Raw genomic sequence first — 27,255 nt, forward strand, 5'->3', positions numbered from 1 at the left:
TATTATTATTGTTTAAGTTTTATTTCTTTACATCATTTAAGTACCTATTTATATTTACTCCATTTACAAAACTTTGGGCGTATTACGTTGGTCTTGTTTTATTATAATAAACGATGTTTCAATATTTGACTTATAAATAAAAACTTTAAATAATAAATAATATTTACACGTTTGGCTTTAATTTTATTAAATAATTGTATAAATTATACTGTTAAATCTTATTTTTTACACATCACAACGATACTTGTTAATACTATTGTTGAATTTGTGTAAAAAAATAAGATTTAATAATCAAATTTAATTATTTTAGAGTAAAATTCAATAAATAAGCTCATTTAAAAAGCCCGCGCTTCGATCCATTTAAAACAAGCCCTACTCAATAGATGGCGCCACTTCTGTAGGACCATTTTTCAGTATGGCAGAGTCCATTCTTTTTCTAGCTAGGTATATTCTTTGGGCTATCTATTTAAAATTAAATTGTTCGAATGTCATAAAATAATGGCGGTAGCTGTCATGGAATTGAGCGATTAAAAAATTATCAGAAATCATTTTTTCCAAACGGAAATCCACTTTTTATTTCACCAGTGAAAAGGTTTTCCAATTCGTTACTTTTTGAGTACACATGTTCCTATACCTACCTAAAATAAATCTTATAATACTCATTTTTAAAGAAAGTGTCACAATATGACATGGCCAGATCTATTGCTTTACATTACTTAACGTTTAAAGTCATAGGCTACCGATTAAAATCAAGAAAAATATATGTTTTAAAATTAAATCTTAAATAACTTAAAAACAATTTATTTTAGGTATAGGAACATGTATAGTCAAAAAGTAACAAATTAAAAAGCGTTTTTACTAGTCAGATAAGAAAGTGGGTTACCATTTGAAAAAAATTAAATATGACATTCGGACAATTTAATTTTTGAAATAGATAGTCATATGTCTTCTCTTTATGGCACAGTGGCTGTGGTAATTACTAATTACTAAATTTGACGTTTTGGCTATGCACGTATTTTTGACAGGAAGTTTTTTTCGTCCAAAAATTTTAAATATTTTTTTTCTCAAAAACGGTTAATGTCAGGTATAGAGTGTTTAATATCAAAATTAATAAAATTTTACAGAGAATTTAAATATCTAATAAAATTGGCATAAGAAAGTTGCTGTCAATTTCCGGTATTTCTGGAAGTGCCGCCATATTGAAAATATTTTTGATCTATAGATCTCGTTGTGAAACAATAACTTACAAAAAATTTCCGATCTAGATATTGTGGTTCTCTAGAAACTTCTAATGCACGCTCAGCCTGGGACACCCTGTATATCATTTTTTCAGCAACTTATTTTATAAATTAATTTTTGTGAATTTAAAAGAATCTGAATTGAAGTTTATAATTTTCCAGCAAATTTTCATAATATTATTAAAATGTAAATAGAAGCCGTAGTTTGTGCTAGGAAGATTAAATCGGCTGGCTTCGCTATCCGATCATTATTATTCCTAGGCTATTGTCATCGGAGGAAGTACCAATTGCAATTGTTTCCATAATTATCGTCACGTCAATATGTCTAACGTGAACGTTAGAATAACCGTACACACATATTGTGCAGAAGTAATCGAAAATCCTCGGTTTAATAAAACTGATTTTGGTCTGACTCTGACAGAATATTATTTACTTTAATTTAAATGTTCATCAGGAGTAGTATAACTTTTGTATTATTAATGAAGATATATTTGATTTTTATTTTTCTAACTATATTTTGAGCATTCGATAATTAAGAAATTAGTTTATAAAAAAATAAAAAGTTAAGACTTCTGTGACGCTTTTTTATTTACTATTTGGTGGTTTTTATCGAATTATTTAATCACTTTTATTGCTTTTACAATTGTTTTGTTTGAACTCGGTATATGAAAATGTCCATTCTCATTTCCCGTAAGTACGTTGATTGAAAATGAAATTTCTCGTAGGATTTTTCTATTTTTCAGGAAGGTTGAAGATTTTAATTCAAATTTCTATAGTTTAAATATTCTTGAAGGAAATTTACTAATATAAAAGATAATTATTTTAAGGAAATCCGCCGTGTAATGTCCTCGCCGTGATTTCATTAAATTCTTTCTATTTCCTTTTTTTTAATTCTGAGACACCCACAATTTTCATAGATGGGATTTTCATTAAAAAATTTAGAAGCTCTTGAAAAAGTGCAATTTCTGATTCTTTTAATTTTCTTAAAATGAAATTCATAATTGTTTGGATAAGCATAATGAACTGGTGGAAAAAGTATTTTTTTATGTACAGGGTGGTCAGAATTGACAGCATATTCTGCAGATAAAAATTTCGTATAAATGCATTTCTTAGAATGCTTCGTTTCGGAGATAGAGGGTGTTGAAGTATAACGAAAAAAAATATATTTAAACCATTAAATTCTACGTAAAAAGGTGGTTTGGAAATGTTTTCATACAAATACAAAATTTTCCATAACAATAAAGTTACAGCGATTTGTTAAAATTGCACATTTTTGAGAAGCACCCCGTAACTTCGAAACGGTAACAGATATATGCGGTTTTTACCATCATGTTTTTGATAAAAAATTAAGCCCCAGACACCGATATTAGCTTTCGTCTATCTTCTATAAAAAAAGGTGTTTCCCTTTAAAAGTGTCAAATTTGACCCACTCTGTACATTTCCGCCATTTTTTACGTAGTAAAAAGAAAGGTTTTTTGGTAAAGATCGCTACTAGCAACCGCTTTCAGGATGTTTGGAATCGAGATAATCAATAGTGATCATCATTGACAAAATCTCAACATGTTGACTAGCTAGTTAACTTTGACAGACCTCCAAAATGAAGCCATTTTAGGACATGATTTTTTTACATATTTTTATCTGCGAAATTTGTTGACGAAGTTTCCCGATTGTATTCGTACTACTCTGTATACTAGAAATATAGGTATATCGAGATACACAAAATATGTCGTTAAATAAACAAGAATTTCATGAATTAAAAAAATGAATGTTTGTTATGACACTATAGATAAGATAAGGTAACTAAATAATAAACTAGGTAAACAAAAAAAATAACTAGGTAAAAAACCAAGGATGAAAAAATTGAATTATGTCATCAGTGAATGCTATATTATAATTAATTGTGACAATTACATCGTTGATATATTTTTTATATCATGACGAATTATAAGAAAAATGCTTCAAGATTTCCAGACTTTTAGAAGTAAATTTAGAAAGGTCTATCAAATGAGCCAGGGAAGAGTTCGACAGACGACATCCAAGAAATGACAGGAAATACAATTTACATAGAAGTTAAAATGACAAACAGCTGTCACTGTCATATTTTCTTCTCGGACAGATTTTATACATAATGTTATACAGGGTGTTTCAAAAAACATGTGCTATCTCTCGTGGGGAGATTCCCCACGTAAATATAAGATTTATTTTTCATATCAACATAGGTCCGATTCTGCTTTGTTTCGTAGCTACAGGGTGTTAGTCTTAATATTTTTTCGATTTATTATAATTTTATCATTTTGAATGAAACTTTGGAGGTAAAAGTTACTATAAATGCGACATATTCACCAGGGATGTGCATATGGGTTATCACTGGAATATATTTCTAAGAAACACATGTACGCGGATGACTTTTTTCTCTTGTTAGCGAAATAGTATGAGCAGTTTAATGCCGATTAAAAGTTGTCTCTTGATATTTTGTCTATTTCGTCCTCCTTGATGAGATAAACGCAATTTTATTAATTTGCCTTGATCCAAGTCTAATAGCACCTTTTAAAAATTTTAATATCATTAACTTGCCAAAGTTTTAAATAAGTACTCATTGATTCCTCATCAACAAATATGAAAAAAAGTTCCTGTAAACATGGAAATGCATAGTTTTAGAGTTACAGGGTGTTAAAACTTTTTAAAATCAGGTTTTTATTTAAAGGTAATTTTCATAAATACCATTATTTTTTTTATTAATTATAGTAATACTAATAGTAATAATAGTCAATAATAAATTAGATAAAATAATTTATAATTTTATTTATATGTATTTTAATTTTATTAATTGTGATTAATAAAATTGCGTTTATCTCATCAAGGAGGCCGAATTCGACAAAATATCAAGAGATAACTTTTAATTGGCTAATACTAATGGGTCGTTTTATAACGACCTACACAATTTGATATAAAAAGAAAAAAAGTCAGGGGCGCACATGTTTTTTTTCTTGAAAAATTTTTCCAGTGATAACCCATATGCGCGTCCCTGATGAATTTATCGACACTTTTTTATCATTAAAATATATAGCACTTATAGTAACTTTTACCCTCAAAATTTCATTCGAATTACTAAAAGTATTTGGAAGAAAATTTTAAAAAAAAATATTATAACTTTAACACCCTGTAGCTACGAAACAAAGCAGAATCGGATCTACATATGTTGATATGAAAAATAAATCTTATTTTTACGTGAGGAATCTCCCCACGAGAGATGGCACATGTAAACACCCTGTAGGTATATATAATGTTTTTAGTAAGTAATTTTGTAAATTAGTGTAAATTTTCCGAATATGATTCGGACCACCCTGTATAATCCTGTTATTTTTTCGGAAACTTTTTTTGGTAATTTTTTTTAATAAACTTATACACTTTTGAGTAAACTAAAATATGCTGCATTTGAAATAGAGCTAAAACCCAAACGGTTAGTGTGAGGAAAAAGAACTCATAGAAACAGAACAGAAAATCATAACAACTACAATCTAAGAAATAGAATACAAGATAAATTAAATAATTAAGAGAATATTTTAGTTTTTTTATTTTGCTTTTTTTCAAACAGATCCAGCAACAAAACCGGATATAATAAAGCGGCGTTATTCGGCAACCGCCACGGCCACGCTTCCACACACCGAACGCAGGGGCGGCGCGCGGTGGCGGGAAGTGGTCAGATTCGGCGGTGCACGGCGACGGCGGCGGTGTCGCGCCACCCCCAACCCCCATCCGACCCCCTTTTCCCCCGGCCCCCCTCCCGAATCCACGCCGTTCCCCTCACCTACAACTCCCCGCCGCCACCGGCTAATGAACGGCCGCCCCCCGCGTCCCTCCCCTTCGCGCGACCTACCCCCTGTTAAGGGGGTTGGGGGGTGAAACGGTCCACCGCCCGCCCTCGTCAGATCAATAGAATATGTAAGAATGCAGAGGGAGGCATTGCTCTGGATGGATGGACGGATAGGTGGTAATGGTGATTAGCGATCTGTGAATGTTTTTTTTGTTGTTTTTAAATATATTTTTTATTTATTTTTTTCAGCATTGAAAATACAGTCGGTAGAAAACGACACTCAGTAGTGTGAACTCAAAAAAAACAACGTTCGTTCACTCTATCGCTTTGTTAACATTAGCGAACGATATATTTGATGCTTAATACATATTTATCATCAACAAAATAAACATACCGGCAATTTAAAAAAAAATCAAACTGTTAAAATATTGGCTCCTATTTATTTCATAGTGAAGTCGTATACAGGGTGTTTCAAAAAACATGTGCCATCTCTCGTGGGGAGATCCTTCACGTAAAAATAAGATTTATTTTTCATATCAACATAGGTCCGATTTTGCTTTTGATTTTTTTTTTGTAGCTACAGAAACACCCTGTATATTTGACCTAATTTATTATTAAATATTACTACTATTAGTCCAACACACAGCAATTTTAAATAAAAAATAATGGTATTTAAGATTAAGACAAAAAAAACAATTTTAAAATGTTTTAACATCCTATAACTCTAAAACTTTGTATTTCCATACCCATGTTTATAGGAACATTTTTTCATATTTTTTGATGAGGAATCAATGAGTACTTATTTAAAACTTTCGCGAGTTAATGATATTAACATTTTTTAAGGGTTGCTATTAGACTTGCATCAAGACAAATTAATAAAATTGCTTTTATCTCATCAAGGAGGCTGAAATCGATAAAATATCAAGAGACAACTTTTAATCGGCGTTAAACTGCTTAAACTATTTTGCTAACAAGAGAAAAAACGTCAGTGGCATACATGCTTTTTTTAGAAAAATATTCCAGTGAAAACCCATATGCTACTATACTATAAGAACTGTTCATAGAACTACCTGAAACTGACAAAAAGGATCTTAGCACTGATCAAAACTATTTATTACACATTTGTGAAGCTATAAAAAGCGGAAGATGTTCCGATAACTTAGCCAAGAAAAACCCAGGGAAAATGGCACATGCGAGATGGTTGACCACTGCAAACAGAGAATTCTTATACTTTATATCTCCTCAAAATCCGTCCGAGAATTTTCAAGTTGTGGTAGAATTTGTAATGAAAGTCTACGCATCTATGTGGTTCAGAATAAAATCAAAACCACATGGCATGGTGAATACAATCACCAATGACATGGTGAATATCTCGACATTTTTTTAGCTATAAAATATGTCGCATTTATAGTTACTTTTACCCCCAAAATGTCATTCGAAACTGTAGCGAAAAAAAGCCAAAGCAAAATCGTACCTATGTTGATATCAAAAATAAATCTTATTTTTACGTGAGGAACCTCCCCACGAGAGATGGCACATGTTGATTGGAACACCCTATATATTTATTTAATTCTTCCTTAATCATTAAAGCCATGGAGTTTAATATATTATACTAGTTTTCCTTACAGGTTTGAAGACTATTTTCTGTTATTTAATATAAATTGAAATCAATAAATACAGGGTGGTCATATTGTATATATATATCATGGTCAGGGTGGTTATATCACATATCAGGGTGGTTCATATCTCATATATACAGGGTGGTCCGAATTGTATTCCGGAAACTCCGGCAGTGATGGACATAAGTATGGAAAGATTTTTTTTTCTAAAATATTTTGTGTAACTTTCTTTTTAAACTTATTTTAAATATATTAAATGAAACAACGTTTTTAATTTATGGATATTTAGTTTTAATTTTCAAAAATAATTTCTTATTTTTCTTTTACTAAAAAACATAAAAATTACTGTGGACAAAAGTATGGAAAGCAAATTTTATAAAGAAACAAATCCTAAAATCTAATATTTAGTTGCGTAACCTTTGGCCTGAAGAACTGCTTTACATCTTCTTGGCATGGAATCCACAAGGTTTTGACAAATTTTGCAACAGAATGTTCTGCCATTCATCTTGGAGTATTTCCCACAAATCTGTCGCATTGTGAATAACCCTTAATCGAATTTTTCTTTCTAAATGCTCCCAAAGGTGTTCAATTGGGTTTAAGTCTGGCGACTGAGAAGGCCATTCCAAAACATCCACGTTTGCCTCCACAAACCAATTTTTTACCAATCGTGACGCGTGTTTGAGATCATTGTCCTGCCGGAATCTCCATATTAGGGGCATCTCTTCTTCGGCAAATGGTAACATGTTATTTTACAGAATGTCCCTGTACATAAAGCGATCCATTTTTCCCTCTATCTTTACAGTAGCGGACGAACCCCAGATCATAACACTACCACCACCATGCCTGGCTGTTGGCTTCTGGTACTTTGCATCATATCTTTTACCTACTGGCCTTCTCACAAATGATCTACTGAACCAAATATCTATCAGAACCAAATATTTTAAACTTACTCTCATCACTCCAGAGCACTGTGTTCCAATTTTGAGATGTCCAATTTAAATGGTTTTGAGCAAACCGAATTCTGTTCTTCCGATTTCTTTTTGAAAGCAAAGGTTTTTTAACGGCCCAGAAGCCCTACCTCACACAAGCGTGCGATCAGTAACACTGATATTGAAATTGTCACAGATTTCCTCTTTTATTTGCCAGGAAGATTTGTGTGGGTCTGCTAGAGAAATCTTTTTAATGGATTTTTCTATAAAAGGGGTGGTTTTTCGGGGACGCCCCGATTTTGGCCGGTTAGTTGTAGCTCCCAATGTTCGATACTTTTTTAAAATTTTCGAAACTGCTCCTTCTGAAATCATTAATGATTTGGCATTTTTTTTAACTCTATAACTCTGTTGCGTAAGTCCTCAGACAAATACTTATATTTACCCATTTTTAACAATATGTTGCTTGCCTTTGCAATAAAATCAAACTAAACAAATCGATCACAACAGCAAAAATATGAACAAGAAAAAGCGTTCCATACTTTTTTCCGAAGCGTAAACAAAATATATGTTGGTAAAAATAAACAATGTAGATAGAATAAAAAATTATCTTGTGAATATTTGATATATTTATGCGGTTGTTAGCATACGAAAATATTTAAGCTGTATTATTTGTTTGAGCGAGATAAAATAGGAAATAAAAAATCTTTCCATACTTTTGTCCGCCACTGTATGTCCTAAAAGGCTTAGTTTCGGAGATACAGGGTGTAGAAGTTTCATTTTTATTTCGAGAGATTTTTTCCAAATAATTTCTGAAAGTAACGTCAATATTTGATTGAAAATTGGTGTTTGACATGAGAAATTTGATTTTGATGTCAATATGGCTCCTAGCTTGTAGAGGGCGCCACCTACATATTTTTTAATTGGTTTGAAGAGTAATAACTTTTCCTCTGTCTACAACTGTAAAAAATATACATTTTCAACGTTTCTTCAAACAAGGCCCCTTGGTAAAAATCGCTACGAGCAATGGTTCTCGAGATATTTGGAATCGAAATTATCATTACATATCATCATTGACATTAATTAAACATGTTCACTAAATAATTAATTATTAGACTGAAATCATAAATTTCAAATGTTTTTGCGCCAAAAGTTCAACATCATCTTTTCGCAAAAATAAAAATTCCCTAATTTATTATTTCAGTTAAATAACTATCTACTCAACATGTGTATTTTTTGTCAATAATGACATGTAATATACTATTTTTATTCTACATATCTTGAAAATAGTTGCTCGTAGCAATTTTTACCAAGAAATATTTTTTACGTAAAAAGTCACGGAAATGTAATAAATATAAATTATTTGGGAAAAATCGAAATAAGAGAGAAATTTCAACACCCTGTATCTCCGAAAGTAAGCATTTTAGGACATACTACTTTTATACGAAATTTTTTACTTATTTTTACCTGCAGAATATGCTGCCAAAGTTTCCGGAATACAGTTCGGACCACCCGGTATAATTAATTTTTAATTATTAAAACCAGGGAGTTATAGTCTGTGAAACGAATAACTTTGAATTTGACAGTTTTTCATTATTCTTTTTGGTTTAAAAAAACGTTTTAGTATAACCTAAAATACGAGGAATAATTATGTTTTCCATGTATTCTACCACATATTTATTAATCCGCAGTATCTAACTAGCGTGACGTCATAAATCTCGCTCCGGGGCTGTTCTATTAGAGACGGCATTGGTCTAATATTTAGAAATGTCAAAAGCTAATGACCTTTTACTTTTGACAATTATGACATTTCGTGTTGATTTTTAAAAGAAGAGGAAGAACTGTCGCTTGTTTTATTATTTTCCTTTTCTATTTCACGAAAGTAAAAAGAGTTACCTATCTGATTCGTTCAGGCACTCAATTTAAAGAATATCAGTAACTTTTTTGATAGAGGGATTTTATATTTGCTATGTTGGTAAAAAATAACGGTCAAAATTCAAAGTTATTGATTTTATAGACTATATTAATTATCTATACTAATATATAAAATCCTTAAGTGACTGACTCACTGATTAATCACGATCCTGTTCACTCAACGTAAGAAGCTCAATTTTGGCATACAGTTTGATTCTAGTGTGTAGTGGTTCGATAAGAAGGGATTTTCCAAAATTCCAGTTCCAAGGGGGTGAAACCACCTCTCAAATATTACAATATTTTTTATTTAAAAAACAGTCAAGTTTCCGGGAAAAAAACGTATATTTTATTATGTTTTTTTACATATTTTAATAATTTTTAAAAATGTATACAGGGTGTTTCGAAAAATGTGGTCATTGATTAATCACGATCCTGCTTAAAGCGCTTGACGTAAAAAGCTGATTTTCGGAAAACGGATTAACTTTAGGGTGTAGAGGTTCGATATGAAGGGATTTTTCGAAACTCGAATTCTAAGGGGGTGAAACCACCCCTCAAATATTAGAATATTTTTTATTTAAAAACCGTGAGTTTTGAAAAAAAGTGACTGACTCACTGATTAATCACGATCCTGCTCAAACCACTCAACGTAAGAAGCTCAATTTTGGCATACAGGTTGATTCTAGGGTGTAGTGGTTCGATAAGAAGGGATTTTCCGAAATTCCAGTTTCAAGGGGGTGAAACCACCCCTCAAATATTACAATATTTTTAATTTAAAAAACGGTCAAGTTTTTCGGAAAAACATGCACGCTTGGACACGCATAATTTATTTTCTTTTTTACATATTTTGAAATTTTTTAAAAAATCATACAGGGTGTTCCAAAAAGTTGGCTAATTGATTAACCACGATTCTGCTTAAACTGCTTGACGTAAAAAGCTTATTTTTGGGAAACGGATTTTTCGAACGTCAAATTCCAACGAGATGAAACTACCCCTCAAATATTACCAAGTAATATAATAATATCGCCATATTGTTTTTTCTCATGCTGACATAAATGTGAGAAAATTTTATTCAATTTGTATGTTAATGGCAATTCTTACTTTGCTTTATCATCACCATTACAAATGATTAATTCGACGCGAACGAAGTCGCGGGTACACGCTAGTATTGATATATAGGTACTAGTTTTCCTTATATTTTCTGTTATTTAATATAAATTAAAATCGATAAATATATAATTAAATACGAGAAAGGTTTCCCCGATTTAAATTACGGCGTCAAGTAAATAAGAAAAGTAATTAATATTTCCTCAAAATTATATAACTTCTCTCTTTTAAAATAAGCAAAATTCTAAAATTAATAATTGACGTCTGCTGGCTTTCACTCTACCTTTAATAATACGGTATCGATTTTCTTGTTTATTAATACTGGTAATATGTAGGAACTGCGCGCATTATTTACGTCGAATAACTATTTTCTTTTTATGCCCCTACTTAGAACTAACTAACTAAAAAGTCCATCTTAACTTCTCCAAGTTATTAAATATAATTAAAGCGCTTCTGGTATAAAGGCATCTTTATTTATCTATTCCTTTTTAATATAGGGAGGGAAGTCTAGAAAATAAAAGGTTTATGCAGTGCTATTAAAACTTTATATTCCATTACATATTAAGAGTTTAATTAAATTTGAAGAAGTAACGTTCTAAAAAAACTGCATTACCTGGAGTGAAATTTCTTTATTAAACTTCCTTAATTAGGAATATTCTCCATGTCAATATACAGGGTGGTGTATACAAGGGCCATTTGTCAAGCTATTACAAAGGTACCTACTTGATTCCTTAAGTGAGTCAAATTTAACTGTTGCTTTGTGTATTGATCTGTCAAAGGCATTTGATAGGGTCTTATCACAAAATACTCTGTACAAAATTGGATGACAATGGAATAAGATGGAAAATACTAAAATTGAGTCTTATTTAGAAAACCGAACGCAACAAGTTTATGATTACAAAAAGGATGGCCGAGTTGTTATCATCAGAAGCTTTTTATAAACAAGGTTCAATTTTGGGACCATTGCTCTATATAATATATTATACAAATGAATTCCATGGATAATGGGAGATATACGGTACTTTATGCTAATGAAACCACTTTAATATTTAGTGAAAAAAATCAGAAATGATGTTAGAAGAAAGCTTATGATCGCCTGGATCCCTATTTTTCCAATCACGATCTTCTTTTAAATATGTCAAAATTCCGGTGTATTGCTTAGGTAACAACTAACATGAAGTTAAAAACCACCAAAACTTTATCCTCTCTTGGCATTAACTATAGAGGAGAGGCTAGACTGAAGTGAGCATGTTGAGAAGGTTGCATTAAGTGTTTCAAGATATAGATTTGCTCTTAAAATTATAGATAGATAGATAGATTGCTTTATTTGACCACATTTTGTACAAACAAGATACAATTGTAGTATGTCATAAAAACAGTTAAATATACTGGGTGTCTCAGATTTTAATCGGGAAAATTTAATAGACGATAGAACTTGCAAAAATAAAACAAAAAGTTCATATCAACTTGTAAGATTTAAAGCTTCCTTTTCGAGATACAGAGTACCATTAGAATACTAATTATAATATTAATTACCAATTAGAATTTTTTTTTGCAAGAAGTAAGCAAGATAGACGAGAGACAAAAAAATAATATTTTTAATTACTAAATCCAAAAATAATATTAAACTTCTAAAAAAGCAGTGGCGTGCCTATTTTTTCCTTTAAAATAATTTAACAGTGATGCCCCACCGCTGCCCCTGGCCATTAAACCTAAAACTAATTACATCAAATTAAGTCCCATAGTAAGTATTATAAACGGGTAAAGTTACATCAAAATCGATTAAATAGTTTTTCAAATATCTTATTTTTTTCTTTTTTAAGTAACTTTAACACCCTGTATCTCGAAAAGGAAGCTTTAAATCTTGCAAGTTGATATAAACTTTTTGTTTTATTTTTGCAAGTTCTATCGTCTATTAAATTTTCCCGATTAAACTCTGACAAACCCTGTATATAAACTAAAATAAAAATTAAAACAACATGTAAGTAAAATAGAAATACAGTGTGTAACAATGAATACAAGATTACAGTTGAGGGTTGGAACCTTTGGTGTTACACAGCAAAATAAAAATACTAAATCACCACAATACACCAAAACACTTTTACTTTTACACTGGACGCGCGTTTCGCTAACCATGTTAGCATCATCAGCAGATGATTATAAACTCAACAAAAGTTTATGTGTGGTGATTTAGTGTTTTTATTTTGCAATGAATACAACATTTAAGTTAGGTCGGTGGTTAAGTTCATAATATTAAAATATTCCGCCACCGAGTAGAACGTATGGACTATCAGAAAATTCTTCAAAACTGCCCTAAATTTACAAATATTATAACTTTTGACGGAGGTAGGAATTACATTATACAATTCAACATTTAAAGAGTTTCTTGAAGATTTGGTGAGCCTAAATTTATTTGCTCTTATTAGATGAGCGGATCTTGTGCCATAGTTATGTATATCAGAGTTATACAAGAGACTATCTTTGTTCTTGTGAATTTCTAACAATTGACATAAAATGTATAAAGATGGTAGAGTCAATATCTGCAAATTAACAAGGTGTGGTTTGCAGTGATCAAGGTAACCCACTCCTGCGAGGATCCGCACTGCCTTCTTCTGCAATTTAAATATTTGTGCGGAGCTAGATAAGTTGCCCCACAGTATCACACCATAGGAGATATGGCTATGAAAAAGCGCATAATAGACATTTAAGACCGATTGTTGACTAATAGTATACTTTAATTTTCTCAACACAAATAAGGCGGATGACAGTTTAGGTCGTAAAGATTCGATATGAGATAGATATATCGAGAAATGTAGATCAGGTAGATCAATGTAGATTACCAGGCTTTTATTCGGTCGAGAATTAGATATGGGTTGATTGTCTGGGGAAATTCATCACATGCATCTCGAATTTTTAAATTAACATTGTCTTCTATGTATATTTTGGATTCTTGCATGTGCATAATTAATAACAGCGATATTTTTGTAAATTTTATTAGAAATCACAATTATGAAACAAGAAATAAATCGGAACTTAAAAACGATTTTTTTAGGTATAGGAACATGTACAGGGTTGTTCACCACATACGACACGGAGTATTGTAGCTAAACGATTAGATTTTTACAAATAGTAAGTTTTTGGTTCGTTGGAGGACTATTAGAGCCACAATTTAAAAATATCTTTACAAGATACAGAGTGTCGCAAATAGGTAAATTACATTACAGTTGTATTTTTTTTTAAATGGGACACCCTGTATATTATTCTATTTTTAGATTCTACGATTGAAATAAAGGTAAATTTCATTAAGGTTTATCACACTTAAACATTACCGTTTTTGAAATATTTTCAATTTTATGAAATTGCAGTAAAAAATTTAAGGCTTCATTTGTCCAAGGGTATTAAAGGTTTTAATACTAAATATTTACTGAAGATTATTTATTGATCAGATATTGTGTTGAAATAATAAAAATTACACCACCTTATACAGAGTGTCTAAAAATTTATATTTAATTTAATACCCTTGGAGAAATGAAGCCTTAAATTTTTCACTGCAACTTCACAAAATTGAAAATATTTCAAAAACGGTAAGGTTTAAGTGTGATAGATCTTAATCAAATTTACTTTTATTTCAACCGTAGAATCTAAAAATAGAATAATATACAGGGTGGTCCATTTAAAAAAAATAGAACTATAATATTTTTTACTTATTTGGGACACCCTGTATCTTGTAAAGGTATTTTTAAATTGTACCTCTAATAGTCCTTCAACGAACTCAAAACTTACAATTTGTAAAAATCTAATCGTTTAGCTACAATACTCCGTATCGTATGTGGTGAACAACCATGTATAGTCAAAAAGTAACAAATTGAGAAACATTTTCACGAGTGAAAAAAAAAATTGGGTTTCCATTTGAAAGAAATGATTTATGTTTTTTTTAATCTCTCGATTCTATGACAGCTACGGCCAGCTACTATTGTTGACATTCAAACAATTTTATTTTTGAAATAGAAAACCACATGTCTTCTCTTTATGTCACAGTGGCTGTGGTAATCACTGAATTTGACGTTTATGCTGTACAATTTTTTTTTGACAGGCAGTTTTTTTGTCCAAAATTTTAAATATTTTTTTCTCAAAAACGGTTAATGTTAGGTATAGAATGTTTAATATCAAAATTCATAAACTTTTATACAGCATTTAAATATACATATAATAAAAAATGAGGGTACCTATTTAAAATAAGAAAGTTGCTGTCAACTCCGATATTTACAGAAATGCCGCCATATTGAAAATATTTTTAATCCCTAGATCTCATTGTGAAACACATGATGTGCAAAAAATCTCCGATCTAGATCTTGTTCTCTAGAAACTTCTAATGCACGCTCAATCTGGGACACCTTGTATATCTTCAAAATAAAAAAAACAGAATGATCGAAAAAAAAACGGCGTCCAGTTGGCTTGGAAATGTCGATCGATGACATTCCCCATATAATTTTACTTATAAATTGACGCTGCCGCCATTTTTTTCGATCATATTGTATTATCTTGATGATCCCGACACAAATATACCTGTGGTGCAGTGCTACTACATGCTGCTGTCCAAAATAATAATAATTTGTAAGCGGTTGTTTTGTAAATTACATAAATCATGCACTTCATAATTTCTACAAAAGGATGATTTAAAAAAAATATTTTTAAAGGTCAAACAGGAAAATTAAGAAAGAGAAAAAAGCGAAACAGGAAAGAAAAACAAAATTCAGCATCAATTACATTCTCTTGACTGTATTCTTACATATCCTATTGATCTGGCGGGCTGGCAACTACTTAACCTCCCCACCCCACCCCTCATCCTTTTCCATCTACCCCTCCACCGTAGCCCATCACCCCTTACCCCTCTGCCACCCCCCCAACCTTCTAGTGGTACGGGGGGTTGTTTTTGTCGAATAGAAAATTTAATTAAATTACCAAAGGACGGAGAACAGAGAGGGTGGGTGGTGGTTTGAGGGAGGGGGGATAGGGGGTGTTAATAGTAAACTGTAAAATATACCGAGAATGGATTTGGGATTCTTGGAATAATAGTCGTGTAATTATTGTTGTGTATCAGTCTTGTTATATAATCGGTATCCTGTATTTAACGATACAAATTTTGTTTTGGTAAATTGTATATAATTGGTGCGATATTGTAGGGAAAATTATGTAATAATATAAGTAATGTCTATATCACAGTCTATTCTTTAGACAGCCAATCAACTTACAATTTATTTACATGGAACTCTGCATACCTACCGACACTATGTCTCCGGATTGTCTTTACAAGAGGAAAAACTTTTTTATTGGTTAATCGTAACCAATAAAAAAGCGCGGCGAAGAAACAAATTAATGTAAAACCAAGCAATGTTGCTTCGCTTTAGTCCGCGGATCCGCGTTATATTAAGCCGCGTCCCAGCTACTCGAACAAAATGTTCGCGAACATATATAATTAAACAGATACCAAGTGAAAATTGTGAGATAGGTAGATTTATAAATGATAAAGCCAACAAGTACAGCTAGCCTAGGCCTATTAAGGCGCGCGGAGGCCGAACGGCTAGCTTGTACGCCAGAGCGTGCGTCTGCCTATGCTAGAGCACGCGCGTTCCTTTTCCGACGGGTGTTGGTAAATCAAAAGGAGCGAACGGCGTGCATTTCGGAGGACATTGTACCGGACACTTGGAAGGGTCTCATTTAATTTTGGGCGTCCATCTGTGATTTTTATTTTTTACCGAGTATTCGACAATGGGAGACGCACTTATTGACTGGGATCGTGAAAAACATTTACAACTAATTTGTTTACACAAAGAAAAGATTTTATAATTTTAATTTTATTGTGGGTTGAGTGTGAATAGCTATGTAGCTAGACTTCGTCCATATAATTTCATTTTTGTTAATAAAGACCTTTATGATTATTTGTATTAAAAACCGGAATTATTATGGGATTCTGAAATTAAAAATTACTACTTAATAGGAAGTTTGACACCGGAAATGAAATTTTACCATTACATTTTTAGAAATAAATATACCGGGTGTTTCTGAAAAGTGGTTCACTTTTATAACTTTTTTAATTTTTTAGATAAAAAACGAGATTTGGGATGTTAGTATAGGACATAAATCAGGATTGATCGACGTTTTCATTTATTTTCGGTCACTACCTTTTTCACCGGAAATGACAACAACTTTTGATTTTAATGGTACCCTCTGTATTTAGAAAATGACATTCTAAATGGAATGATATATTATATGTCAACTTTTGACATTTTCAATTTAAAAATGGCCATAAATAAACGTAACGACAATTTTACTCCAAATACCAAGTATGTGGTACCAAATTATTCGTAAAAAATGCTTTTTCCAAATATGCTGAGCCAGCTTCGTACCATTTGAAAAAATTGAGTTATCATTAAAAATGCGATTTGGGCATCTTTTAAGCGGTCATGAAAGGATACGAAAAAAAATTACACGATCAAATATATGTTTCCAAAGTTCTTTGATTACAAATTAATAGTTTTAACTCAGTCTTGGCACTCTAGACTGAAATTTAAAATGCTATTTTCATTTAAATATTAAACTTGACGTATGGTATGTCATTCTATTCAGAATGTCATTTTCTATCAAATAAAGTAAAAAAGTACGTAGGATACAATCTAAAAATACAAAGTTGTAGTCATTTCCGGTGAAACAGGAAGCGACCGAAGGTAATTGAATACGTCAATCAATCCCGATTTATGTCATACACTAACAAACCAAATTTCGTTGTATTAAGTATCTCAAAAAATAAAAAAGTAAAAAAGTGAGCCCTTTTAAAGAAACACACTTAACACCTGGTAGAATCGGCTGAAAATGAATACAGGTCTTAAAAATACACTATAACGAATAATCTTCCAAAAGACCTGTGATCCTCCGTCTTCTAAATATTGATTCTTCAACGACAAAAGTTCTTAAAACTGTTTACCGGTTAATTTATTTAATAAAATGCTTGCACTCGAAAAAACAGCGACTACCTAAACGCATCCTAGATCTATAGAGCAAACTGGTTGTCGCATTCTTCCCCGCACCTCAGTCCTCGGGACCGATACGATGAGTTGTGCCGTCTTTAACGACCTGCTGCTACGAGTATATAGTGTGAATTATATATGTTCGCGAACGTTTTGTTCGAGTAGCTTGGACGCGGCTTTACATACATCCAATGCACGGGCTTCGCATAAGTGTGCGGTATGCTTTATGTCCTACTGGCTGTGGTAATCCCTAAATTTGACATTCACGCTATACAATTTTTTTGACACGCAGTTTTTTTCCTACAAAAATTTTAAATATTTTTTTTTCTCAAAAACGGTTAATGTTGTATAGTGTTTAATATCAAAATTCATAAAATTTTACAGAGAATCTAAGTAAAGTGCCGCCATATTGAAAATATTTTTAATCGCTAGATCTCATTGTGAAACAATCATGTGCAAAAAATCTCCGATCTGGATATTGTTCTCTAGAAACTTCTAATGCACGCTCAGCCTGGGACACCCTGTATCATGTTAAATTCATGCAAACTTCCATCGCATATGTGGGAGTGGTTTTTATTGTCCCAGCAATTTAGTTAACAAAGTCATTTATATCGATATTTTTATAATATTTATATCGATACATTGTATCCATTCCTGCTACAACTGTAAAACCCTATTACTCTAATAATATTAATTAAAGAACATCATTTTTAATTACCAAGCGATAATTGTTATTTTCGATCATACATTAGCTCGTACAAAATTTAATATTCCTCGATTGAAAATAATCTGGCTTTATGCCATAAATCCACGTTCATATAAGTGATGTAATTTAAATTCAAATTATTTTTTATGCCGTTTTTCACTGGTTAATAGAGCTTTTCTGAAGTGTGTTTTGCAGGAATGTTGTTAGTTACCTACGCCGATGCATTCGCAAACATAGAGTTAATATTTAGTACTTTTAAAACGAATTTTATAGTAAAACAAGTTGCTGTTCAAAGTAAATCGATTTTACATAAAATCGTCCACTTAATGTATTTTCGATGGAGTTTGAACGAACACTTGAACAAAATCTACCCAAATTTTTTATATCGAAATTGTTTGATGCTGATATTGAATCTCTACACAAAGGTTTTTAGTTAAAACATGAAATAATATGTTTTGTTTGTTAAGAGCCTATTTATTTATATATAATAGCTCTAAATGGCTCATGGCTTGATTGGTTATCTTTCTCCATTTGTTTCTGTTTTTCGCCTTTATTCTCCACCCATCTACCCTTATCCTTCTCAAGTCCTCTTCTACATCCTTTTTCATCTGATTCTTGGTCTACCCCTCCTTCTCTTTCCACCTATTTCACGTTTCATTATCATACTACGACTTCTTGCTTCAGCCATTCTTTCAATGTGTCCCAGCCATCTCAGTCTTTGTGCTCTTGATACTCCCGTTATACTCGGTGCCCGATATAGTTGCTTTAATTGTTCATTTGTTCTTCTGGTCCATATATTGTCTATCTTCTCTCCTCCAAAAATCTTTCTCAGTATTTTTCTTTCCCAAATCTGAAGCCGTGAACTTTTCGTTGCATTGAACGTCCAAGTTTCACATGCATACGGCACTATTGGTCTTATCATTGTTTGGTACATTTTGATTTTCTGTAATGCGCTGACATATCTATTTCCTGCTATTATTCTTGAGTTACATTTGGATTCCTTAGAAATACGGCTCCTAGATATGTGAATGTATCTACTTCCTTAAAATTGTTTCGTTTACCCGTTTACCTCTCTCAGAATTCAATTGTAAACTAGGGAATGCAATCCCGCAAATGCTGGATCCCGCAAATGCGGGATCCCTATGTGATTCCGCGGGATCGAATTTGCGGGATTTACCGTGCGAGATCTGCGGGATCGACACCAGGGGATACCCCTTACGGCTTGGCCATTAAAAATAAGTGAAACAAACAGGTTAGTTGTTAGATTTCTTTCTGGCGTGCGTAAGTGAAGAAAAGCGTTTAACTAGTACCGTATGTCGAATAAAAACGGCGTCAGCGATGGCTATGAAATGAAGATCGCTGTCATTTTGTAGGTAAAATTAAATGGGGAATGTCATTGATGTTCATTTCCAAGCCAACTGGACTCCGTTTTTTTTTTCGATTATACGGTACTTTACCGGACATAATTATCGGGACAAGCAAAATTTTAGGGTAAAATTAAAGTTGAATATCTCTTGAACTAAAAAAGATTTTGGGATGCGGTTTGGACCAGGTTTTAGATGCATCTATTATGATTAAGATACTATGTGGTTTTCGAAAATATATTTAGCGAATTCTCGTATACAGGGTGTTTTATAAGAGTGTGAAAATTTGGTTAAGAATCTTTTTTACCGCAAATTTACAATTTTTAAAAAAATCGAAATTTTTACCAAGTACGACTAATCTGTATTGAAATTAGAAAAAACAATTTGATCGGGTTTTTATTTTTTTTGTTTTAAGGAAAATACGATGTTTTTTTCGAAAAATATGCATTTTTAGTCATACGATGGTCCTAAATGGTACAAAAAGCTTTGTACATTCTGCATATGCCAAAAAATTATTAATATAGAGTGTATCTAAAAGCAGATAACTAACACAAGTTGAAAAAATCTTCAACATCAGAATAATATTTTGATTTATAAAATAAGTAGATAAATTATAATAAAATTTAGGTTTATTTAATATTAAATATATTTTATAATATATAATATTAATTATATTTTAATATATCTGAATTGAACACCCTGTATACATCGGTCCAAATTTCTTTACAGCTATAAGATACACGCTATATCAGTATATTGTGGGCCTATGCAAAATGTATAATGCCTTTTGTACCATTTAGGACCAAATGTATTATTTAGGACTATAAATGCATATCTTTCGAAAAAAAAACTCGTATTTATCTTAAAACAAAAAATTTAAAAAAACACCAAATTGTTTTTTCTAATTTCAATACAGATTAGTCGTACATAGTTAAAATTTCGATTTTTCAAAAATTGTAAATTTTCGCTAAAAAAAATGCTTGACCAAATTTGTACACTATTATAAAACACCCTGTGTACGAGAATTCGCTAAATATATTTTCGAAAACCACATAGCATCTTAATCACAATAGATGCGTCTAAAACCTGGTCCAAACCGCATCCCAAAATCAAAGAGAGAAAAGAAGAGCATTTATTGTTTACAATCCCGCAATTTCGCGGATCCGCGGGATTGGTTGCTTTAATCCCGCGGGTTTGCGGGATTGAGATTTTGGTGCGGGATTGCATTCCCTATTGTAAACATCTCTTCTCAAAATCCCTATCTGACCAATCCATAAATTTCGTTTTCTTCTCATTAAACACTAAGCCTACTTTTTGCGCTTGATTTTCTAGTCTTTTGGTCACCGATATCAGCTCTTTCCGATCTCTTGCTAAGATAACTAAATCATCGGTAAAGGCTAAGCATTGGTGTCTTTTTGTATACAGAAGGCCCTCTCTGTTGATTCCCGCATCTTTTATAATTTTTTCTAATACTACACTAAACAGTACTGGAGATAGTGGATCTCCCCCCGTCTTTCATTATAAATTTTTCCGTTGTTTTCTTGTTTACTTTGACTTCATTTATTGTCTCTTGGAGTGTCAATTTTATCATCTTGATCAGTTTCTTGCTAACCCCTAATTCTGTTAATGCTCTAAACACCTCCGTTCTTTTAACTTTGTCATATACCTGCTGAAAGTCGATAAATAGGAGCATTGTCTGCTTTCCGTATTCATTATTTATTTATTAAACTCAATAATACATAAAACATCTTTTTGGGCTGATTAATTTTGAAATTTTCTATATTTTGGTCACTGACTGTTCATCAACTGTGAACTAATCTAAATCCTAAAACTACTTCTGTTATACCGTGCTGGCAACTCATACTTTTGGGTCGGTATTTACATGTGAGGAAGTAAATCGCATAGGGTTTTATTAAGTCGGAGTGAGAGAAATGCGACGGTGTGCTGTTGCGGCGTTGCCACATTTCTCCGGTACACCTTTCCCCATCAAGTAAAGTAAAATCACGATCGCAAACGGCTTATTTAAGACTTTTTTTTGAAAAGATAACTAGATAAAAGCATTAGATATGTTTCTGAGCATCTAAAATGGAATTAAGTATAAGGATATCGCGTTAGGATGTCCATTTTTATAACGAGAAAACGTCAGTAATCGCGATAATTTAACAACTCAACTTTTAAACACATAACACGCGATAACTCAAGAACCACTTTAGATATTGAAGCTGTTGTTTAAATAGCTACATGATTGTTTTTATTTTCAGGTGCCTTAGACGAACCGAACGGTAGTCCTGTATCCGATTCTTCAAGATCCAGTGAACAACTTGGTCCCAAGCAGCGACATCAAATGAAACACCGAGAACTGTTCCTTTCTAGACAGGCAAGTAGCGCATTCTTTAACTTTTTCGTTAATAACATTTCCGAACATATTATGTTATATAGCAATGTTATTTGTTCTCCTAATAATCTGGCGATATAGAGGATAAAAAGTTGCGGTTTGCGCTAACTTTTTGGATATTTTGTGCTGTACTTAACTATGCAAACGGGTTATTGTCACACAGGCATCACCTAGCTACTGCGGCAAAATCTACTGAGACAAATTATAGATTATATTTTAGATTATTTAAGGAAGAGTTGTTATTCTAAGCGAGCTCCAGTTTCTTTAATTGCTTTAAGCTAAACCAGAGTTATCTTTATTATTAAAAAAATGAAAGTTTAACCTTCCCCGCCACTTTATTTTATGAGAAAGAACAAAATAACGCAATACTGCAAATAAATACATATTCATTAGGTAATTTCCAAACATCAGAATAAAAAATCATGTATTTTGAAAGTCAGTCAGTGATGGGCGATGCTTTGACCATGGTTAGTGGACAATGGTCCGTTAAAATTCTTTATTTAAGGCAGCTGTTATAGGGCAGTGTTATAACGACTCCCCTACATTAGAAAAATGGCAAAACTTGGTAAAAGGTTCCAAAAAGGTAATTCTCTTTTCTTAAGAGTCCATTTCACTAGTCCGGAAAAGTATCAAAATAAGCGTTCGGCATTTAACGTTTTACGTAAAACTGGCTAGGTATTTTTCCACAAATGAGGAAGGAAATTAAAGATAAAAGATTATAATATATCCGTATTGTAGCACATTTTTAGACAACTTCTTTATTTTTAAGATTTTGATGGCCAACCATCAACAAAATATTCCTTATGTTTGAACTAAATTTTCTCGAAAATAAAGACATAATTTAAAAGTCCGTTACAATACGGAAATAGATTGAAGTGTTGTGATTACAGTGATATATAATTTATATGGTTTTGTAACAAATTGCTCGCTATTTTATGGCAAATCCTGAAGCTCTGCAAACCTTAATCAAAGCACGTGTGTTTGGAATTTTGGCTGTGGCTTAACACGACAGGATCGGGCTAAGCCTTAGGCAAATTTCTGAAATATAATATACATTTCCTTCGGCCACACACCCGCTTTACCCGATCCGTGAGAGCGATCCGAAAGTACAGCGTAATAGACTCTTAAGGAAATCTACATAGTAAAAAAGATATTTTTTTAAAACACAACTGCGTTAAAGGGAAAATTTCACGGTAAAAAATATATTTTACTGTCTATTGAGAGATTTACTGTCTACGATGAGATTTTTACAAATTGCAAGTTTGGGGTTCGTTGAAGGACTATTAGAGCTACAATTTAAAAATATTTTTACAAGATACAGAGTGTCGCAAATAAATAAAAAATATTGTTCCTCGATGATTATATAACGTAAAATAAACAATTCTGCGCTCCACAGACAGTTGCAAAAACTAACATTTAATTAAAAATCTGAATATTGTGAAACTTTTTTCCTGGCCTGGAGCCGTCCAGTTTATTTTATCATCATTTTAAAAATTTCATGTACATGCTTGTTTCATTTTATTATTTGTTTTGAGAAATTGCATTAGCGTACAAAATATTTATGCAACTTTTATTAATAGATGTTTTATAAAATAAATGGTGTTGTGAAACTGAAGAACAGTTAGTTATCAGGTTGTATTATTTCCCAGGTTGTAGCATATTTTATCTATTTATTTCTGTAAATGTCAAATTTTACAGATAGGAGGGCTTTCTTCATGTTTTCTTTTATATTTTGTATATAGAAACATAGCAGGCGCCTGTCAACATATCAATCAATTGTCAAAATTAACTGTCATCTTTAATTAAGGCTGTATTCCGTTGCAAAACCAGGCGAACAAGACCGGTAAACTACGGTAAAGAGCAGTTTCTGAAAAACATCAGTTTGATACGGAACGGTTTGGTAAAATACTGGACTGCAAATTTCAATACCTCTATTATAAAATGTATCTTTTATGCATTTTTAATGTACCTGTTCTCTGCTTTTACGTTTGCTTCTTTTTTTCAATGGAGTTTAATACTGAAAAGTACTTTACTAATAAAATGTTAAGCTCGTTAGACAGCTCAAGTGAAGCAAATCTAATCAATATTTATATTTTTATAGCTTACAAAAGATTCACGATTACTTGTCTTGTTGTTCATGTTTTCTTTAAATGTTCCTGACTTTAAGAAACAATTGCTGCTTGATAAGTTTAAATGGTCCTAAAAAGTAATTCTATTTAGTTAATGAAATTTATTTACCTTTACTGCCTACCTCCATTGCGTTTGGATGTAAATACAAAATTAATATTATTACAAATTTTAGAAATTAAATGAGAATTTTACTTGAACTTCCAATATTTGCTTGATTTCTGTCACATAAATGACATTGATTGACAAACAAAACCAGAAAAACTAGCCTTCTCGCGCTGGTTAGTTTGGTGACAGTTATAACCGAATTTTTCAGGAACCGTGTTCCGTAATAAAAAAACTTTCAGGAATACTTTCAGGAAACCGATAGAAACGGAACATAAAACCATAACCAAGCGGTAAGCAACGGAATACACCCTAACTCAACGCCAGAGTTTTAGAACGCTTTGTTTAAAGCTATACCTAAATTAAGCCGAGAAATTTTTCGCGCAATATTTTTTTACAATTTTCTAACGACAGTTGCCTCAAAAAGAATGCCTTGCCGAGTTGGTTTGTGTTTGGGTGTTCCAAGATGAACCAAAACCGACGAAAGTTATTTGTCCTCGAAGTATTTCCAAAAAGATGGTGTCGACATTTATCTCAAAAGCCGGTTATGTAGCAACGATTCCTCTGTAAGATCAAATAACTGTTACTGCTGATTGGTACATATCTATTTCTTTGCGGAAGTAATTGTTGAGTTTTGAAAAACCAAGCCTTAACGACAAAAAATGATTCTCCACCAAGACAATGCAAATTCCTGTACAGCTCGAAAAACAATTAAGTTTTTAAAGCAAGAAAACATGAGTTTTTGGACCATTCTCCATACAGTCCAACGACTTTTTTACTTTTCCAAAAATTAAAAATGAAGTGCGTGGTCAAGGATTCCAGTCCCCAGGAGATACAGTCAGCGCCTCCAAAAACGCAATTTTGAGGGTACCAACAAGCGAGTGAAATAACTGCTTTCAGAATTGGTTGCAAGGGATACAAAAATGCATTTATCTTAGTGGAAGATACTTCGAAAAACAATAGTGGGGGTTTCAAATTCATCTACTGTTTTATTTTATCTCTATATGGGCGAAATATAAAAGACAAAGGTATAGCTGTATCCACGAAGTTTATAAGATCTAAGATTTTTATATTATCCCAGATATTATCTGTTGATAAGAGAATGGAAATTTTTTGTACATTTTGTGAATTTGGTCTATCTATCTTTTTATTTTGATTAATGTGTTATTCGGGATACTAAAATGTTTTTACTAATAATTGATCAAAAAAGGATAATGTTTCTGTTGAACAAAAGATTGTTTAAATAACATCGTAATGTTGTTTATGCAATATTGTTCAATACCTCATATCAGTAATGAATTGAAGATAAGTATAACGAATGCAATTTTCCTTATTTCTTTTTTAAATTTTAAATGCTAAGTACTTACTATAAATGGTATACATTGCTACACATTTCGTATACCTATTTTCATAATCACAGAATGAATGAATCAATCATTCAATTGTTCATAGTTCATTCTATAAACGTGAACCTGATTTTAAGTAGCTTAATTTGCACTAACTTGTTTTTTTTTAAATATTTATTGTTAGTTTACATGCACTTTATTTTTGTTATATTTTTTATTTTTCAATTAGTTATAATTTATTTTTTGGGGTACTTTACTTTTCCAAAACCAGAAATCAGGTAAATTAATTATAGAATTTTAATTCGATTTATATAAAATTTGTATTTTATATTTTAGATATTTAATTAACATTTTACATTAATTTGATATAAAATGTTGATTAAATATTATACATATGTGATACAAATTGGCCATCAGAATTAAAATTCTGTTACAACTAGTTTTTGTATCCTTAAATTGAAGTTCAATGATTTTATACGTAACGGTATTATGGAACAAAGAACCAACGGAGCTGCTAATATATTATTTGTTTTTATTGGCAAAGAGAATGTTGTGTGATCTTGAAATATATTGTCATTGTACAAAAAGAAATAAAATTATTATTGATTTTTTTGCTTTGGGTTTATACAGTATGTGTCATAAATGACAATTTGATATTATTGAGTTATTGAAATGTTCATGTTGTATCAATTCAGCTTGATCAATAATCAAAAATCACTTTGACATATGTCATGTGACAACTGTCATGGCTTAAATTTATAAAATATTTTACATTGATATGCTAATCTGGAAATATACGGCGACAATGGGCTCTTTCACTATATTTTAGAATTAGCATAATTGACTAAAGCAACTAATTCTAGAATTTTCAGCTATCTCACTTTCGAAAAATTTGAAGTCGTTCTTAAGAAAATAAATAAAAACAAAAAAGCCCAGAATAAAAATCCGCACTTTATTTTCAATACGTCACACCTGGCATGTTGAAAAGCGGCAACACGGCCGCGGCCGAGCCAACATGCTGACCCACCACCACCTCCACACAAGGCTATTCAACCTTTTCCAATATGGCGGAGATAGAAGTGCTTTATTTGGCGCGTATTTTAAAACCTGTTTTATTCACAATTAGACATTTTTCATTTGTCGGGTTAGATTACGTAATATTTCACTAATTTTTTAATATACAGGGAGTCTAATGTTCTCCACATAAGTATGGATTTTTTTATATTATTACTTTTATGAAAACATCAGTTAGTTACTTTTTATAAAAAGGTCTGCTTTCTCAGAAAATAGGTAGTGTTAAAATATTCAAGCTTGAGGTAGCATATATAGGGTGTTCAAAATCATCGGAAAAAGAAATAACCAGAAATATATGACAGAAAATAGCAATATAAACTAAAGATTCAATTGCAAACACTTACCTACCATAGTTTAGAACAGTAGTTCCCAAACTTATTTTTCTCGTGGACCACTTTCAAAATTTTACTGGTTTCGGTGGACCCCCTGCTGCTACATTTCTACCACATTCTTAAAGTCGCCAAAAAATAAAAATTGTGTCACTTCTGAGTTCTGTCC

The 27,255-nt window shown here is 31.8% G+C and overlaps 1 protein-coding gene across 1 annotated transcript in view; it reads left to right on the forward strand.

Annotated features, from left to right (window-relative positions):
* Positions 1–27,255, forward strand: part of LOC115888038 (metastasis-associated protein MTA3) — a 97,329-nt gene that overhangs the window by 35,536 nt on the left and 34,538 nt on the right. The window contains exon 3 of the mRNA XM_030907606.1: positions 21,972–22,087. Coding sequence (XP_030763466.1) covers positions 21,972–22,087 — 116 coding nt within the window. The remainder of the gene's footprint in view (positions 1–21,971; positions 22,088–27,255) is intronic.

Source organism: Sitophilus oryzae, unplaced genomic scaffold (assembly GCF_002938485.1).
Source record: "Sitophilus oryzae breed Bouriz unplaced genomic scaffold, Soryzae_2.0 scaffold_682_pilon_pilon, whole genome shotgun sequence".
NCBI classification, from domain to species: domain Eukaryota; kingdom Metazoa; phylum Arthropoda; class Insecta; order Coleoptera; family Curculionidae; genus Sitophilus; species Sitophilus oryzae.